The sequence below is a fragment of the Lissotriton helveticus genome, chromosome 2_1 (assembly GCF_964261635.1).
Source record: "Lissotriton helveticus chromosome 2_1, aLisHel1.1, whole genome shotgun sequence".
Classification (NCBI taxonomy): domain Eukaryota; kingdom Metazoa; phylum Chordata; class Amphibia; order Caudata; family Salamandridae; genus Lissotriton; species Lissotriton helveticus.
This window is the reverse complement of record NC_136059.1, coordinates 1,170,877,176-1,170,897,270: the sequence shown is the minus strand read 5'-3', so window position 1 is coordinate 1,170,897,270 and position 20,095 is coordinate 1,170,877,176. Positions and strand designations below refer to the sequence as shown.

Here is a 20,095-nt window from a genome sequence, read left to right as displayed (position 1 = left end):
CTTAAGACCGCCTGATGGAGAACCACCTATTCCTTCTCACAAGGAAGTGATGGCTCTTGGCAAAGGGAGCCATAGCGTGAGTGCCGATGCCAGAAGTGGGTTGTGGTTGCTATTCCCGCTACTTTCTGGGGTTCAAAAAGGATGGAGGCCTTTGTCCTGTCCTTGACCTGCACTCTCTGTTTCTTCCTCAAGAAAGAAGTTCAAGATGCTCACTCTTGCTCCGGTCCTGTGTGCCCTGACCCTAGGAGACTGGATGGTAGTGTTCTCTTGCAGGATTCATACTTCCACATCCTCGTCCTGCCTGTCCACAGATGTTAGCTGAGGTTTACGGTAGGCCATGAGCACTTTTAGCTTGCCGTGCTCCCCTTTGGCGTTACCGGCACCCCATAGGTGTTCATCAAGGTGATGGTGGTGGTTGCAGCTCATTTATGGAGATCAGGGTACTAGTATTACCCTGTCTCGACTACTGGCTGTTGAAGGCGGGCTTGCCCCAGGCTGTTGTCTCCCACCTCCAGGCTACGGCGGACCAATTTGTATTCGGTGGGGTTCACCATCAAAGTGCCAAAGTCGCACCTGACTCCCTCTCAGAAGCTCCCTTTCATCGGAGCTGTTCTTAACACGCTGCAATTTCAGGTCTATCCTCTCAAATGGTGAGTTCGGGATATTCAGGCTATGAAACCAATGTTTCATCATCTATCATCTATTTCGATGAGACTGACTCTGAGTCTGCTGGGCCTAATGGCGCTCTGCATCCTGCTAGTGACGCATGCCTGTTGGAATAGTCAGACTCTTGAGGGGGACCTGAAGTGGCAGTGGGCGCAGCATCAAGGTATTCGCTCCAACATGGTCCAGATTTCGGCAGGAACTGCAAAAGATCTGTAGCTGTGGTTAACTAACTGCGATTGGGTCGGCGGCAGACCCCTCTTCTTTCCTCACCCGAACTGACGGTAGGTACAGAGCGGTCATCTGGGAGAGGTGGAGATCAGAGGCTTCTGTTCTGTGGTGGAGTCCGGACTCCACATCAACCTATTGGAGGTCTCGGCAATCTGGCTGGCATTGAAAGCTTTTCCACCCTCCATCTAGGACAAGCTAATGCAGGTGTTGACGAACACCACCGCCATGCCGTACTGCAACAAGCGTAGCGGGGAGGGGGTGGTAGACCCTTTCTCAAGAGGCCCTGTGTCTCTGGACATGGCTGGAACGCCAAGGCATTTCCTTGGTGGTTCCACATCTGGCGGGCTCTTTAAATGCCAGAGTGCACAAACTCAGCCAAAGATGCCTAGTGGACAACGAATGGCATCTCCTTCCAGAGGTAGTACACGGTATCTTTCAGCAGCGGGGAGTGAGCTTCCTTTCTCCCTAAAATGGTCACTCCATTGCACGTAAGCCAGTCCATCACTCCATTGCACGTAAGCCAGTCCATCACTCCGCCTTCTTTTTATGCTCAGCCTCATCCCTCCAAGGAAGAGGAGCAACTTCACCGTCTGGACCCAAAAAGAGCGTTTCCGTTCATCCTTGACTGCACATGAGAGCTCTGGATGGCCGACTATCTTTTTGCAGGGTATGTTGAAGCCAAGACAGGATGGGTCGTACAGAGAACCTATCTCACGATGGAATGTGCTATTCATCAAAATTGCTACACATTAGTTAAGCAACCCCCTGAAGGATTGGGTACTCATTCCAACAGAGGTAAGGCTGCAACCACTGCATTAGCACATGTAGTTCCGGTCCAGGACATCTGCCAGGTAGCACCGTTGGTCTCCCCACAAATTCACAAAGCACTCCTGCCTGGACAGTCAGGTCCGTAGAGATGGGCATTTTGTCCGTTCGGTCCTGCAGGACTTTCTATCTGAAATTGGTCACACACCCACCTCAAGGAATGGTATTCCTTGGGTATCTATTCTTAGGAACAGATTATGTGGCTCGAAGTCTCTACCAGATGAACAAGTTACTTATCTTTTGGTAATGCCTTATATGGTAGAGACTAACCAAAAATCCTTATCGACCCAACCATCGTTCCTGTTCTGGGGACAGGGCTTTCACTTTTCATCGCCCTAGTATTCCACACCAGTGGTCAGTGTACTTTGCGGCTCCACGCTTCTGCCATGGAAAGCTGTGAAAAGTAACTGCCTTCAGCACGCTGGGGTGGCGCCTATATGGGCACAGTGCATGTCATTCCCGGTGCAGCCGACAATCCCACATGGAGCCGTTCAACGCTACAATTTGGCGCAGAGAGATACTTCTCAAACTGACATTTTTGCATCTGTATTTTGAAAATAAAATATCTGTTTTCATCCTGATGAACGAATTATGCAGTTAAGCTGTTTGAGATGTATGTACGTATAGTAGATAAGGGAAACCCATTTATTTATTTATTTATTTAATCAGCTTGTAGAGCGCACTGTCACCTTACAGGCATCCTTTATCCATATGAAAATAGTGGATGATGCTCTGGAAGGTCATTGTAATACAATTTTCGTGGTTCAATAAAATTTCTGGATTACTGTGGTCCAGTTTACTTTTAATGTAAAATATATTAAGCAGTATCAAAATATGTATCTACAGTAGGTCAAATTTAATTGACATCTATTTGCAAAGTTTCGTATGAATAGGTGCTCGGGGGTGATCACGCAAGAGGTGCATTAAAATGTGTGTATGTAAGAGAAACGAATAGAACACAGGGCAGTGCAAGTTATACCATTGGTGGCTCTATAATGTGTTCTTTCCCAAACAGTATGGTTGTAATGTATTGCCCCCAGTCTCATTGCTAAGTCAACAGTATTTTGACAGGTAGATTAGAGTCACTGAGACTTGTGCCGATGGAGTACACCATAGGTACTAAAGGTAAAAATATATTAAAAAAAAAAATACTTATATGAAAAAGTAATGGGACTGGGTGTAAGTTTTTATGATCATACTGAATGAGAATGAATCCATTGTTACCCAATTTTATATATTGTACTGTGCTATGAGTGTATTTTGTATGTGCACTTGCCTTGTACCTATTTCTGGCACTATGTGATCACCACCGAGCACCTCTTAATCCAAACTAAGTAAATGAATGTAATTTGTTTTTACTGTGCATTCTTATTTTAATGCTGCTTGGTATTATTCTTAACATGTAATTTGGATAACTCTGTAGTCCTTACAATCTATCAAACAATTCATATTGTATCCAAATGACCTTGCACTGAACACTGACTTTACTTGACATTTGTGTCTTCAAATGAACTTTGAAAGTCATTATGCCCATACAAATAACTACCACACCCATAATTGATAAAGGTGTTCACAGCAGTTGTTTTTGTAATGCATGGTTAATATGCAAACTGTACTCACATACATTTATATTTTGTTTTGTCACAGGTTTCACCCCGCTTATCTTGGCTGCTACTGCTGGACATGTTGGAGTTGTAGAGATATTGCTGGACAATGGAGCTGATATTGAAGCTCAGTCTGAGCGAACCAAGGACACTCCCCTATCTCTAGCATGCTCTGGTGGACGACAGGAGGTAAAGAAACATTTGTGTTTACTTTTTAGGGTCAAAGCTGCAAGAGCATGTACTAGTGCATGCTTCTTGCTTTGAGACTTTGCTTCCCATTTGTCCGCTTCAGTGTCACTCTTCTGTGCAGGCATTATCATTGGCCAGTGCAGCCGAGGAGTAAGGACCAAGCACAGATTGATTCATCTTAATAAATGCAGCCTGCTGCTCATAATGTGATTAAGATATTATTTCGTCCCGCCACCACGTACCACAGACACATAGGGTGCTCCAAGAACTGGAATGCATTACCCCTCTCTAAAGCGCCCCCAGAGAGTAACATTGCGTGATAAAACGAATAAAAAGATAGTCTTGCAGCTATCAAAGATAATGCAAAGTAGTGTCCTGGAGTTCATTTGTGATGGGTTGTGTACAGTGGTAAAAATTTGCTCACAAGCCTAATTATGTAAAACATCACAATTAAACTTCCAGAACTACTCCAGTCTGCCTAGAACAAAAGCTTTTTTATGAACAGTGGGAAACGGTATAACAATAAAATACTCAGGCACACACTCGCAGCTTTCTGTCTCTTCTTGCGCCACAGAGACAGTAGGTCATACTAAAGGTCAACAATGACTGTTACAAATATTTTCCTTGTGCTGGCAATACATAGACGTTATATTTATAGTGTTGCACTTATGGGGTGTACTGGACACACTCATGCAGTCATTAAGCAAACACCCGAGTTCATGCAGGAGAAGCAGCTGTAGACAAAATATAATGCAACCAACAATGAAATGCCAGTAGGCATGCACTATAGGATCTTGGCTTCAGATTCTTGGAACGGTTGCTCTACTTGATGTACCGTATTTTAACTTATCAGCGTTTAATCATAAGATGTCAACCCATGTTTCAAGCCCTCGCGTATTTTGTTAAAATGTTCTTCTTTACATATTTTTATAGTACAGCAGCATCATTATGCTTTTGCTTTCTTTTGGCAGTGTTGCACAGCATTGCCAAAAGACATTTGCAAAGTCAAAAGGTCCCGAAGGCAAGACCTATTGGCTTTGCCAAAGCTTGTTTACTGTAGTTTGCAAAGTGAGCAACCATGTGGAATTCCTAGGCAAATGACCTTTGTTTTGAATTGTATTTACTAGTCTTATGATCTCAGCTGACACATGTATGCATAACCTATAAGTGATATCTTTATTATGTACATACAGGTGGGCTATCCATGGTCTGTGCACTATAGTCAGAATTACATTCATTTACAGTAACATTTGTTTGCCTATTTTTAATTTTTTTCTGTTTAAAATATTAGATATTGTTTTGACAGCCAAAAAAACTGCAAAATAAATTACTATCCTAGTCAAAACTTCTTTCTTCACCATTTGTTTCTGCTTCTTTTTGATAGTTACTTTCTAAGTGAGGGTGTTTATGTTATAGTTGTATTTACTACTTTATTCTTCCCATAGTTTCAAGAAACTTTGCTTCGGGGTTAAAACCTTCAAGTACTTTAGATTAACAAGGCTGCTGGGGCAGTTGGTTCTAACATATCTTGATATGTATCTTACGACTATCTTTCATCCTCTTATACTGCAGGTTTTTTTTAATGCAAATTTCACTAGTACCCATAGCTGGCAAATCTATAATCAGAAAATACAAGTTTCAGCCAGTATAGAACGTAACCATATGAATCACTACAAAACTCTGGTTATCCACAATTAAGACTGTGGGACTTATTATATATATCACTTATAAATATTTAGTTGGTTGCATCCTTCTAGACAAATGGCCCCCATACGTCACAGATATGCATTGTGCTTATGTTACTGTGTTTTAATGCATGTAATTTTAAAATGGTGCAATGATGAACATACAGCAGTTATTATGAAAGATGTGTGTGCGGAAAGAAGAATATTTGATAGAGACTACTAGCCGCAGATTCCTTAACTTAGAATTATCCCCAGGAATGAGGCTGGATCTGGGAAACTTTTTGCCACAACATCCCTGCGCGCCGGGGGAATGATACATAAGTCCCATCCCGGCGTGCTTACGTCAGTTTTTTCTCTTTTCCGCATGCAACGTGGATCCGGATTGTGTCCTGGCCTGCTTATCAGGCCTTCCATTCCTTTTCATGCTTCGGCGTAAGTGGAACAGTTTGCGAATGCCTTCGGGCTTCAAGACGTGTGTGAGAAAGTGCCATCTTTCTTGCCTTGGTATGCCCCCACTTTTTTCTGAACTGCTGATGTGCTTGACTGAGTGTGCCCTAAGTCCCTGCCAATCAGGTACCCAGGGCCTGTGTTCCTTCCCTAAAAAGAAAAGCTATGCTGAAACAAAATACCCAATTGGCACCTCTGGCCACCTGTCAGCCCCTAGTATGGTACCCAGGGCATGGTGACCAGAGGAGACCCCTGAGGGCTGCAGCACGTATTGTGCCACCCTGATGGGCCCGGTACCCTGGCACCCACACACTGCCTTTGCAGGCTGAGTGCCTAAGTACAGAACTAAAACAAGAGTCGACATGGCACACATCCCTGTGTGTCATGCCCACAGAACCCACTGCCCTGGCATACTTCTGTCACCCCTCTAGCTGGGTGCCCTATGCCAGAGGTGAGGGCACAGGTGCATGAGCCCTGTGCCCCTACAGTAACCAGGGCCATTCCTGGGCACTGTAAGTGCAGTGATGCCATTTAAGAGTATAAGATGCTAGGAGGTTGTCATTACGAACTCCACAGCACCATAATGGCTACACTGAAGACTGACAAGTTTGGTACCAAACTTCTCAGCACATTAAATCCGCACTGATGCTAGTGTGGGATTTAATGTAAAATGCACGAGAGGGCATTTTAGAGATGCCCTCCAAACCCGAACCTACAATCCACGTCTGGGCTGAGTGGCTGCAGAGGCTGCCACCCAGCAGACATGTTGCTGGACCCCTGGGTGTGAGAGCCCCTCGCTCTTCTGGGCCTGCAACAAGCACATCCTGGGCGAGGTGATATGTCTCCTCCCCCAGGATGGACAGGGGGAAGCTTCAAAGGCATACCGCCTCGGAGAGCTTCTCCAGACCATTGGCTGTACCCAGCAACTGGCTCCCCCACCCGTTCTCTGGCGGGAAGACTGGCGGGATAAAACTACGTCAGGAAGGAGGGTGTGCCAACCTTTGCCAACTCCACCCCTCAGGTGGAGGAGGCGAGGTGAAGCACGACCCCGGGCTCCGGCCATCTTGTAGATGGGGAGCCCTGCCCAATCCCAGCTAGGCTCCTGCCCCCCTCCCACAGGAGAGGAGCAGGCTAGGGGGGTCCTCACCCCCCGGACAGGGACCCATTGGTCCCTGCCTTTGCCCTACCTGTAACGCCCCTAAATTTAGTATTTAGGGGCTCCCTGAACCTGCCTTCCCCAGATCCCGATATCAAACGAAGAAGACCCACCGCGCAGCTTTTAATAACAGGACAACAACAACAACTGACTTGGCCCCAGCCCTACCGGCCAGTTGATCCTGGAACCTGCTCCTGCCTAATCCCGGCGACCTCCACGGACAGCAACCTTGGGACACCCAGAGGGACCTGCCTGCCTTGACCCTCTCGAAGATTGGGACTCATCAGCAGAGGCTCTGCTGCAATAATCCACCTGGTGCTCACCAGGAAGCTCCGGACCAGCCCACTCTGCACCAGCCGAGCCCGGGCCGGGCCAACCCAAACCAAGACCACGAGGACGTCCCCCCGGCGACTGGGACCCGAAGTCCAGTGCCCAAAGACCCTCCTTGACGAACCAGCCGACGCCTGCAGACTCAGAACCAGGGGCCACCCCAACCGCGACCAGCCAAGAGTAAGCTTTTCCGACCCCCAAAGACACCCCAGCGCCTGCGGCCCCCTGTGCCTCCCTTTGGGGTACCTACCTGTGCGCCAAGATCCCAACTTACCTCTCGAAGTGCTTGTCGCCCCTGGAGAGTCACCGTCCCCGAGCCTGCAGCCTTTGTTCCTTTTTCAAGATCCTCATTGGATAACATTGAGCGTCCGACGGCACAAGAGCACCCTGCACCCAGCCGCCCGAGTGCCGCTGGCTGTGACTTCTCTGTCCTATCTCACTTCCCCACTTGCCCTGAGCAAGCGACCTGGAGCCCAGCTCCCAGAGCCACGTGGCCTGCTAGCCAGCCGCCACCAACCGAAGGCCCCCTTTCCCTCATTGGATAACATTAGGCCTACCTACCTCTGCACCCGGCCGCCCCTGCGCCGCTGGAACTGAACTAACTGTACTCACCTGACCCTGGTGGACCCCATAGTCTACGCCCAGAACCCTAACTTCACCAACCAAGTACTTACCTGGAAAACGGTAATTCACTTACCTGCCCTGCCATTGGATAACATTGACCCATTTTGACTCGAACATTTTCTGTGTGGAGTTCTGAAAATTGAAAATATTCCTATAAAATCAGCCAATGTCCGAATTCGAAAATACTCACCTGTGATCAGGAGAGAAGACAGTACTGTACCTTTCAGCCCAGTACTGAACCGCAAAAGTAATCCCTAGCGGGTTTACTAGTTACCTGTACTTTCTCCATAGGAACCCATTGTCTGTTTTTCTGTGAAATTTCTTCCAAGTGTCTACTTTTGAAAACTGCAAAAATCATTTAAAAATCGTACGGAATACTGAAACGCAATTACCTACCTGTTTTGAGTTAAGTCCCCAGTGCTGGCCCTATGAGACTAGTGCTGGGTTACAAAAGTAACATGATCGTACTTTTCCTGTAACCTGAATTTCCTCCCATTCAATAACACTGTCAGAATCACCTTGAAAAGTTTGTGTGAACTTTTAAAACCACTTTATGTTCAGGAAAATTCATCACTGTAACTAAAACGTTTTTGCTAATCTGGTTTCAGCTTAGACCCCAGGACTGAATCTAAGATCTAGTCCTGGAACGACCAAAGTAATCCATAAAGCAATTAACTGTACTTTCCTATGAAAAACCCATTGAGCTCAATTCTAGAGTGTTTCAGAACTGTATGGCTTATTAGCTATCCTGTAATTATTGTGTGTACAAACGTATTGCTCCTCTGCAAAGTATCTACATGAGAGTACTCGTACCTTGAAAAGTATATTTTTATAACTGTTGGTTCTAAAAATAAAACACCTATATCTGAGGATATAACAACAATTGGCCTGGAGTTCAGTTCTTGAGTGTGTGAAACCTTTTGCTGACTGTGTACAACAAATGCTTTACACTGTCCTCTGGTACTTTCTTACTGCTCGACCAAGCTACCACTTTGGAGAGGAAGGTCAGTTCTGACTTTAACCTCTGTTATACCTTTGGGGTTTGTGAACTCTATACCCACTGTACTACCTTATTGTCCAGTATATATAGCCACTTTCTCACAGAAATATTCCACACTGTCTGCAGTAAAATAACATCTTTCACTTTTGTCAGAGGACATGAATTTATCCGATTTTCTTTTAGATCTGAAATACCCACATTCTAAGGGATTTCTACGTGCTACATGTAATGACAATTGGAAATTGACCCAGGTGTAAGCTACTGTACGGTTAAGACAAACTGACCATGATGATTTGGACAAAGTGCTTGCTGTTGTTGATAATAGTAATAATACATTGTCATCGCGTATTTACAACTTAAACAACATTGTGTTGTCTGTTATTGATATTATGCAGAGTGACATGTCCACTTTATATTATGGGTAAAATCTGGTTTGTTCTATTATGCAGTTTAGCTGGACGCTTCAAACACTCATGAATGGGTGCATTCCATGGCATAACTTGAATTGCAGTGATTTGTTTCTGCTGGATTTAGAAAAATTGGAACAACTCCCATTTGCCATAGCTGAAACGCCTTCGGCGGTGTGGTTAATACAGTTATTTCACTGCCTATCTTGACACTTCAAATCCCAGCTTGCATGAAACATTTTCCTGTAGAGCGATATGAACCCCTAGGTACCAGTTATATACATGACTTATGGGCACTCCCCTTTACTTATTGTGAATGTACCAACAAGGACGTTTTCATCACTGGTGAAGAATGCCAACTCGGACATTCATTTGTTTGTAAACATGCTAAAATCCACAGCAAAGGCAATACTTCAGCGTACAAGTTTGCTTGTTTTTTAAAAGGATATCCGGTTTCCGCAATTCTCCCTTTTATTACGGTACTCTCTAATCAAAGTTATCTCATGATTAGTGATCAAGACTTGTGGAATGCGGACTGGAGTCCCTTATATTTTGTCAGTTTCCCAGTTAGTAACTTGTTGCAACAATGCCCTGTATTCACCTCTGCATGGGATAGCTCACTATGTCTTTCCATTCCAACTTTGAAGACCGATTTCAACAAACTGACCAGACTCAAAGCATTATTGTTTCAGCAAGAAGTAGCTTTTACATCTGCTCACGGGACCTTCGAATTGCGGGTAGCTAGATCGTCTAGTGATAATACGGTCGCTGTTAAATAGTAACCTGCACCTGCTTTTCAGAGAATTAGTGCATCATATCCTTAATGCCTCTTGTATGGCCAGCTTTGCCCACTTTTTAGGGTTCGTCCTATTCCATTCCGCAAGGAATGAATAGGACGAGACTATTGGGGCTAAACTAAGAGCTAAACTACGCTTTCAAAAATGCGGATTTCCAGAAGTTCATGTGTCCCGTGCACGCGCTTCTATCCGCCTGCCTCGCATCACCACATCAAAGCCAGCCATCTGTTGCTTCCCCAGCGTGGTGCCGCCAGCAGCTTCACTTCAAAGGGATCCGCTCCGCCCCCTGCTGCATCAAAGGCTTTCATTTCGCGGCCGCGTTTATTTACTTTCATTTCGCGGCCGCGTTTTTTCTGCCCCTGTTAGGCTCGTTTTTTGTGCCTTTCTGCCCCTATTAGACTCGTTTTTTCCCGTTTTTCTGCCCTTCTGCCCTCTGTTGGACTCGCTTTTTTGTGCCTTTCTGCCCCTATTAGACTCGTTTTTTCCCTTGTTTTTCTGCCTTTCTGTCCCTATTAGACTCGTTTTTCCTGTTTTTCTGCTCTCTTAGACTCGCTTTTTTTTGCCCTTCTGCCCCGTTAGACTCGTTTTCCCTTGTTTTTCTGCCCTTCTGCCCCTGTTAGACCCGTTTTTTGTGCCCTTCTGCCCCTATTAGACTCGTTTTTCCCCTTGTTTTTCTACCCTTCTGCCCCATTAGACTCGTTTTTTGTGCCCTTCTGCCCTCTACGACTCGTTTTTATTCCCCATGCAACCCCAGCATCACTCAGCGCAACCCCAGCATCACTCGGCGCAACCCCAGCATCACTCGGCGCAACCCCAGCATCACTCGGCGCAACCCCAGCATCACTCGGCGCAACCCCAGCATCACTCGGCGCAACCCCAGCATCACTCGGCGCAACCCCAGCATCACTCGGCGCAACCCCAGCATCACTCGGCGCAACCCCAGCATCACTCGGCGCAACCCCAGCATCACTCGGCGCAACCCCAGCATCACTCGGCGCAACCCCAGCATCACTCGGCGCAACCCCAGCATCACTCGGCGCAACCCCAGCATCACTCGGCGCAACCCCTGCATCCCTCGGCGCAACCCCTGCATCCCTCGGCGCAACCCCTGCATCCCTCGGCGCAACCCCTGCATCCCTCGGCGCAACCCCTGCATCCCTCGGCGCAACCCCTGCATCCCTCGGCGCAACCCCTGCATCCCTCGGCGCAACCCCTGCATCCCTCGGCGCAACCCCTGCATCCCTCGGCGCAACCCCTGCATCCCTCGGCGCAACCCCTGCATCCCTCGGCGCAACCCCTGCATCCCTCGGCGCAACCCCTGCATCCCTCGGCGCAACCCCTGCATCCCTCGGCGCAACCCCTGCATCCCTCGGCGCAACCCCTGCATCCCTCGGCGCCACCCCTGCATCACTCGGCGCCACCCCTGCATCACTCGGCGCCACCCCTGCATCACTCGGCGCCACCACAGCAACACTCGGCGCCACCACAGCAACACTCGGCACTCAACCCTCCAAATCCACCATCAAACAGACTCAAAAAACAAAACCACAATCAAACTCCACCCTCCAAATACAAGTCGTCCAAGTTATTTGCAAAAGTTTTACCAATTACCATTATACATTACAATAACTTTTATTTAAAAATTAATTCACACATTTCATTAGAAGACATTGTTATTTGTAATATCAATACATATAAGTCACATACGAACAACACATTGTATTACGATTACAAAAGGTGTCACATTAAAAAAATTAAAACTATTGGCATTGTAAAATACAAAACTATCAATTCCTAGATTCTCACTATTAAAAAACATAAATAAAAATAAATATCATTTACAATACCAAAACATCAAACTTTCCTAATGCATTGCAAATGCTTGTTTAAGGTTGTAGGCTCTGGCCTCGTTCTTTTCATTGGAGTAATCCTGGTGTTTAGCCACTCCATTTTCACTAGTGGATTCAGAGGATTTTCGGTTCTGTTATTCCTTATTTGCGGCATTCTTATCCAGTTCCTGTTTCTCTGTAAAGGATGCTTGTTTTGTCGGCGCCCTGGAACTGGAATCGCTCTAACACTACTGTGAGCGTATGTTTGAAATCTTTGTAATGCTTATATTACAGAAACTGGATGTTGATTAGTCTTTGACATTTCAGCCTACCTAGTTTAGCTACCTGCAAACCTGTGTTTCACTGCATCTGGTGCCCCTTCGAATGGGCACGGTATATATACTTTGCTTTGCAAAATCCAGCTGCCTTGGACTGCCAATGAATCCCCATGCGACCTATTTTCAAAACTGTTCTTTGGGCTTGCGACTGCTACACAATGTGAGGTTTGAGCCTTTGACCTACGAGCAAACGCATGCATCTGGGCATTGACCACAAAATACAGGCTCTGTTAACACGGATAAAAGTTACTCGGTAACATTGTCAGTAACGACTGAGACCGGAGAGCATGTTTCTTCTTTGGAGCTCGTGACTGTCTAATGACCAATCTTCATGTATGTAGTCAGATTCCTTCTTGAGTCCTTGGGCTATGAGTTGGCGAGTGACACTATGGATTCCTCCAAAGCACCCTAATTCGACTATTTTTCCAAATTGACGTTTCCTTCTAATCTTAGTTTCCATCTTTCACATTTCTGAAGCAATGCTTTGAGTCAAATTACATTCATTATAACTTATATCCTTTCTAGTGCTATTATCCTGACCACAGGGAGGGTGTTGTGTGCTTGCTGCATGGCCCATTGTTGTTTTCCCCATGTTGGCATAGCCTTTCACCTTGTAGGCCTCATTCTCTTTTGCATGCGCTACTATTTAAACATGCTTGCTTTGTGCCCCATTGTACTTTCACACGGAGCCTGCATATGTTTTTGCATTATTTTCTTTTCCTGGAATTTAATCTGAACACGGCAGAACGGGTCTGACAGATACATCTGCCTGTGGATTCCTCACCTTTTGTTTTACCCCAGTGTCCAGCATTCCACTGAAACTTTTCTCCATAGCTCTCCCACGTCGACGAGGACATCACAATGGAACGGCTACGCAAGAGACTCCACATGACGTCATCCGAGCCCCAAGACTACCTGGTCGACGTGCTTACATCTGTTCCTTTTCTTCCGCGCTGTCAACGCCTAACGCTTTTTTCCAGGGCTCTCCACTTTTGAGTTTCTTTGTTGCAGACTCTACCTGTAATTGTAGCAATGATCATGGCTACCCAGAAGAAGTCCGGTTATAAGCGATGCAGGGAATGTGGGGGGTCATATGTCGATTACTGACCCCCATGGGGATTGTTTATGGTGCATTTTGTCGGATCATGACGTTGAGGGGTGTTCGTCATGCAGGCGCTTGAACCTGAAGGCTTTAAAGGGAGGCCAAGCTGTCTATGGCCAAGGCGAAAAAGCAAAAAAGCGTCCGAAAGAGTTTGAGATCCAAGTTGCCGACTCCGCATACTTGGAAGTCATAGAGGAAGCATAAAAAAGAGCGGCGTCATGGATCTAGATGTCGGTCATCGAAGAATGAAACAACAACATTGGGGTCTCCGTTTTGCAACGTCACCGCAAGGATGACGTCTCTCCTTACCCCTTGTCCTCAGATGACTCCGGCTCAGTCTCCAGCTCCAAGTGTCTCGCCGACGCCCATCGAAGCGGCTCCTTCGCCTCCGGCCACTCCGCTCCAGGGTCTCCGTCACTGCAACCAGAGCCAATTAGACTGCCTCCTCGAGGTGTCTCAGAACCCGCGGTACCGGATCCAGGATATCCAGCCTTTCCAGCTCCAGGTACGGATCAGTCACATTTCCTATATGCAATGTTTGGCATGTTTGCAATAGCGGCTAATCCTAGTGGTGCTTCGGTTGGCCCGATGGGACCGCTAACCTTCTCCCTTGGAGGTTTGCCACCCCAATTCTCTCTGGCACCTTTCATGCCTTTTATGCCAGTGGCTCCAGGGAGTTGACCTCCCCTGACGCCGAGGTACTCAATGCTGGAGCAATCCCTGGAGGGAAGAGGGCCTTTATATGGTTTTCCGGAGCGGTCTGGCTCTTCCTGCGCCGGCTTCAAGGATAAGATCCAGAAAGGAAGCACAAAGGGTGCTGGAAGAGGAAGGATATCAAAAGCAGCAGGTAGCGGCTGAAGAGGGTGAGATTGTTGACCCTGCACAAGAGTTTAAGGGCCTACAAGAGGCTAATGGACTGGACATGTCCCCTGAATAGGAGGTCTTCTCACAAAAAGGCCTTCCAGCACAGGAGTTTTCCTCATATCACTCCGTAATCAGGAAGGCAGCGGATCTGCTGAATTTGACATTGCGGACAACACTATCGCGATGTGGTACATAAACAAACCGGGAGGAGTGGGTTTGTATCGTCTCTGCAGAGAGGCTCTGCGACTCTGGTCCTGGGCTCAGGACTATCAGGTATGCATGACTGCGAATCATCTGGCCGGAGGGAGTGCTGAATGTGCATGCAGACAGTCTCATTATGCAGTACTTGGTGGCTTCTCCATCCGGAGGTGGTCTGTCGCATGCTAAGGATGTGGGAGGTTTCCTCGGTTGTATCTGTTTGCCACTCACGAGAACGCATACTGCCTGTTGTTCTGCAGTCTCCAGTATCCAATGCGGGGAACACTGGGGGAAGCTTTTCAGTTAGATTGGGATTCGCAGCTTCTTTATGCGTTTCCTCCAATACCCTTTATTTTTCGAGTTCTGACGAAGATTTGCCAAGACCGGGCCCAAGTCATATTGATCACCCCAGATTGGCCAAGAAGGGTGTGGTACATAAACCTCATTTACCTCTCATCGCACACTCTGCTCCGTCTACCTCTCAGGGCAGACCTCCTCTCGCAGTCTCATGTACAGGTTCTACACAGGCACCTCCAGAGACTGCACCTTCATGCCTGGAGATTAAATGGGGCAACCAGAGTTCTTTCTCACTCCAGCCGTACATGGTGTATGTTATTTTGTCAGCCAGAAGATAGTCCATCAAATGTCTATTCTGGTAGGTGGGCCAAGTTTGTTAAATGTTGTGCAGAGAGATCGGTTGATCCCTTGTGAGCCCATTTGTGTGATATTCTGAGCTTCCCTCTTCCCTAGCACAGCAGGGATGTGCAGTAGCTACAATTAAAGGCTACTTGTCGGCTTTTCTCTGTTTACCAGACCAACCCTCTTTATTCAGATCTCCCATACGTATGAGATTCATTAAGAGTCTCACCAATAGGTTTCCCGCCACTCCTTTTATGATTCCTCAGTGGGATTTTAATTTGGTTCTCACTTTCTTGATGGGGTCTCCCATTGACCCCTTGAATAGTTGTCCCTTGAGATTCTTGGCGTTTAAGACCATATTTTTGATTGCAGTCACTTCCGCTACGAGAGCGAGTGAGCTGCAGACTCTTAGCTCGAAGCTTCCATTCACCTCATTTCATGCGGATAAGGTGGTTCTTAGGACCAGAGCTGCTTTTCTGCCTAAGGTGGTCACTCCCTTCCACCTAGGGCAATATATCAGGTTACCTACATTCTATCCTCCCCCTCCTCCTTCTAAGGAGGAGGAGAGACTTCACCGCCTGGACAGGACTAAGGACTTCAGGTTGGATGACTAATGTTTCAGTGGACATGTGGGCAAGATGAAGGGCAAGGCTGTCCACCAAAGAATGCTGTCCAGATGGATCATCCTCTATATCAAGATCTGCTACGCCTGGGCCAAGAAGGAGCCTCCTGAAGGTATTAGAGTTTGTTCCACCAGAGCTAAATCTTCTTTTTCCGCTTTAACTAGAGGTGTCCTTGTTGTAGACATTTGCAAAGTGGCAGCTTGGGTCTCCCTCCACACTTTCGCGAAGCATTATTGCGTAGGCTTGGAGGTGAGGAGGGACGGCCACTTTGCACGTTCTGTGCTAAAAGATTTTTTGGTATAGGTAAGTAGGCAGGCATTCTCCGCTAGGAGTGGGACTGCTTTGGGGTTCAATTCAAAAGCCGAGGTATCCACAGGCAGTTGTATCCATCTGAAGAAAAAGTTACTGACCTTTGCTAACACATTTTCTGGTGGATACAGTATTTGCCTGTGGATTCCTCACTGACCCACCGGCCTCCCGTTGCCTGCCTATTTGTGCCGAAAAATGATTGACATGTACTTTATGTACTTTATTTATTTTATTTTTGGAATAAGTGGAATAATGTGAAAATTGTCCCTAGGAAATGTCTATATTTTACAATTTCCAGCTTTAATTGGTTTTGTATACTGTGTATATCTGTACAATCCCCTCGAAGGCACAGAACAAATGGCTGAAACTGACGTCAGCACACCGACTAGGTCTTCTTATGGCTCCGATGACATCACACGGAGTCGCGAATGGAGCTGTTCCAGTGTGACGTCCTTGTCTACATGGGTGAGCTGAGGAGAAAAGTTTCTGTGGAATGCTGTGCAATTGGGTAATTCAGAAGGTGAGGAATCCAAGGGCAGATACTGTATCCACCAGAAAAATCATTACCGAAGGTAAGTAACTTGTTCTTTTCTGCTAGAGCTTTGAGAAATGAATATACTACTCAGTCAGTTAATGTTTCCACACTTCACACACATTAATAAGACAGATCTCAGACATCACTTTGGGAACCATTAAGTAGAGTGGGAGAGATTTAGGCTTTAAATGTAAAGGAACTGTTCTGGCGTTACATGAAAGATTGTCTCTTTGCACACTAACTCAGAATTCATACGAAGGTACTTTGGGATTCTATTTAAAAGAACAAGTAGTTTTCTGGTCTTTGATTTCAAATTCCTCCATATCAGCGTGGCAGTGCGCTCGCTAGATTTTTGTTGGTGCATCAAATTTTACATGAACAGAAATAAGGATCTAAGAATATGCAATAAATTTGTCATCTCTTTTGGGTGCCCATGCAGGGGCACCTCTTGTCTAAACAGTGCATTGCCTGTGTCACTTTTTGTCACAGAATGAGCACCTGTGGATGGTAGGGTGACTGCATATTCCACCAGGAGCATGTCCGCCACAGTAGCACTCTGTATGGGAGATCCGCTGCTACACATATGGTGAGCTTCCTTATGGAAAAGCAGGCATGCTATCTGTAGGAGAGTAGGGTCTGCAATCCTATGATCACCCAGATTTTTGCTTTTTGCTTCACTGGTTTACGACTTTCCTGGCTGTGGCCTGCTAATCAGACCCACAGCCTAGCTGTTCTCTCTACTCCAAATTGTACCCAGGTACTGAATTGGCACTGGGCCCTCTCAAGTCCCTGTACCCAGGGCTGAGGTGCACCCAGAAGTCTCCCAGGGGCTGCAGCATGTATTATGCCACCCCTGGGCTGACTAACTAAACAGACACAACTGGCTGCTTGACAGCTGGGGCAAAGTGGTGTACTCACCCTTTGCTGTAGATATAGTATACCTATATCTAAACCTAAATGGGCACACAGATCTCCTATCAGTCACTCCTATGGCAGGCCTTGACAATCCTGAAGGCAGAGTGCTAGGAATCGTGTGAGATGGTGCTCTGGCATGAGCTGAGCCTGTCTGCGGCTTTCGGGATCTATCCCTTAGCCGTTTCCCTGATAACGCATACCATATACTCTTAAGTGCATTATAATCCTCGCGGTTATATGCCAACTCTGGTATCGCTTTATCAAAACATGTCGAGTAAGGTGTCATACGAATTGGAATACTAACCCCTCGCCAATTCTGGCGACGGGGTTAGCATTTCACCCTTCTAGAGGGACACGACATGTTGGTAACCTGTAACCCCGGTTAAAGTCAGACAGAGCCTTAGCTCCACAAAATGGATGCTGCCACTGAGACACAAGTCTGCCCTCCTGTTGCTGGGAGTCCTCCCAGCGCAGGAGGCAAGGACAAAGGGTTTCCTGTCAGGGGCGGTGCCAGCACCGTCCCAGACAGGATTTTGTGTATCCTAGGTAGGCAGGGCTTTAGAGGAAGGTGACTGCAAGTGGCACCCCGGTGCTCACTGTGCATAGGCCGGCTTGAACTAGTTCCAGGGGCACACCAGCCCCTGAGCTGGGGAAAAGCCCGCCAAAGGAGAGGGGTGTAACCACCCCCCTCCTAGTCCCACCCACAGGGCAGGACTTAGTCGCGTGCCAGCCCCCTTTTGCAGGATAAAGGTAGGAGCAGGCCCCCTTCCAAATTAGATCAATCCTTGAATCCTGAACCGACTTTCTACGAGAGGAACTCAAGACTCTTCCTAAGATTTCTCCCTTGTGACTAAGGAGTAGTCACCCTGCAGCAGCAGGCACCAACCAAGCATCGCGGTCTGCTGTAAGTCTCTCCTCCGGATCAAGACTGCCCAGCACGACGAGAACCGGCTTCCCTGGCACCTCTGACCTCAACCTGCATCATCAGCCCAGCTGTGATCCGTGGGTGTGACGAGACCTCGAGGGACCGGCCATCTTTAAAGACTGCACGACGCTTGTCCAGCACGACCACCGAGTGACCCTCGACTGAGTGCTTTGGGGTAAGAGAAGCCCCGACCCTGAGCAGCTCCAGCACCGAAGTTCAGCCCCCCTGCATCCACGAGATCTGCGTGGGGGCCTTCTGCTCTTTGCTGCTTGCATTTGCCAAGACTTGTTGCCCCAATCCTGGGTCCAGCGACGTCGACAGCAGACACCTTCGTGGGACAGCTCGCACCTCCATCCTGGTCGCCGACAACGCCTCCTGGTCCGAGAGACTGCAGAGCCCAGCAGCGCCCACTCACCTGGTCGAGGTGACTTCGTCCGGTGCCATCCTGGTGCCCACCTAAATCACTGGCTAGTGATTCAGAACTTGGTCCCCTCTGCTTACAGGTCTTCTCCTTCCCCGATCCAGGCTTGGATCACCACGAACTTCTTCACTGGCCGCCTGCCAGCAACTTCTTTCTTCAGGCTCCTGGTTCTTCAACGAGGGTTTCCGACGCAACTTGAACCCTATGCAGCCGCAGCCCCTGGGCTAGGTAAACTGAGTACTCCGGTGCTCCAGCATAGTCCAACACTCTAAGTGTTCGGATCCACTCTTGTTTTCGACCCACCTAGTCGGGTTCGGCCGAGAACAGTAACTTTGCAATTGCTAGTATCCATAGACTTGTTCCCGCATTACGCGTGAGAGTTCCCACTCTGCACACGGCGTCCCTAGGCCTCCTGCTTCTAATCCAAGGGTTCAGCATTGTAGGCCTAGCGTTTCTACAGTCTAGAAAAGTATTACTTACCTGCTAGTAATTTCGCATTCCACTTGTATAGTATATGGTTTTTCGTGCCCCTCGGGCATTTGTGTAAATTGTGCGACTTTAAGTATTTTCGTAAGAGTTTTGTTGTGTGCTTAGCTCCCTGTCTCATAAAGAGCCAGGGTAGTTTTGTTAGAAATAAATATACATTTATTTTCATAACTTGTGTGGTGTCCTTTCACTTGGTGTTCAAGGGGTATATGTGATGGTAAAACAGCTGGCTTAACACGCCCTCTAGAGTCTTAGCCTTAGACTGCTCGTATCCATGCTACTAGGATAGCTGGTCTATAAGGTTGACTTACAACCAATCATCAATAAGGGTTGTCTGGACTGATACATAGTGATCACTAGAATAGTGAGCACTGCATATCAGGCCAACTTCTCACATTATCATCATGCTCTATTGCCTTGACTTGAACACAGAAGCAGAATCTTCAGTGTGTTAAGCATTGTTACATAATCGGTTTCACTGAAGAGGGCATTGCTTCCCACTAATAATTTCTGACCGTATAATTCCTCTCCCAGTTAGTTCTAAAGAGTCCTTTTGTGACAGATTTAGGAGCATGTATGGGTCACAATCATTTTTTTCTTTTTAAATTTTTATAGGCACTGAGCATTTATTTATGCAGTGCCATTATATATGCATGCTGTGTTGTATCTTGTCTTTGCATGCTAAAAATTGTGCCTGTCCGCTTTAGACTTGCTCGAAGTGTTACTACTTGATTTGGTTGAACAGCAAATGCCTATTTACAATAAAGATACTTTTTTTTAAATACTGCTTGGTCCGAAGCAGTTTTCCTTAAGTAAAAAATAACTAAGCATGTGTGCTATTTTGGATTTTTACTTATATGGAGAATTTCCTGACACAAACATCCATGGTCAATGTTAAAAATGTTAAAAGCTCTGTTAAATTATGGACCCAATCACTAGATGGCAAAGTGATA

General features: G+C 46.9%; 1 protein-coding gene across 14 annotated transcripts in view; it reads left to right on the top strand.

Annotated features, from left to right (window-relative positions):
* The window catches only part of ANKRD17 (ankyrin repeat domain 17), a 1,381,421-nt gene that overhangs the window by 728,217 nt on the left and 633,109 nt on the right, over positions 1-20,095 (top strand). For all 14 annotated transcript variants that reach the window (XM_078676026.1, XM_078676025.1, XM_078676019.1 and 11 more), the window contains one exon: positions 3,367-3,512. In XM_078676026.1, the coding sequence (XP_078532152.1) occupies positions 3,367-3,512 (146 nt within the window). The remainder of the gene's footprint in view (positions 1-3,366; positions 3,513-20,095) is intronic.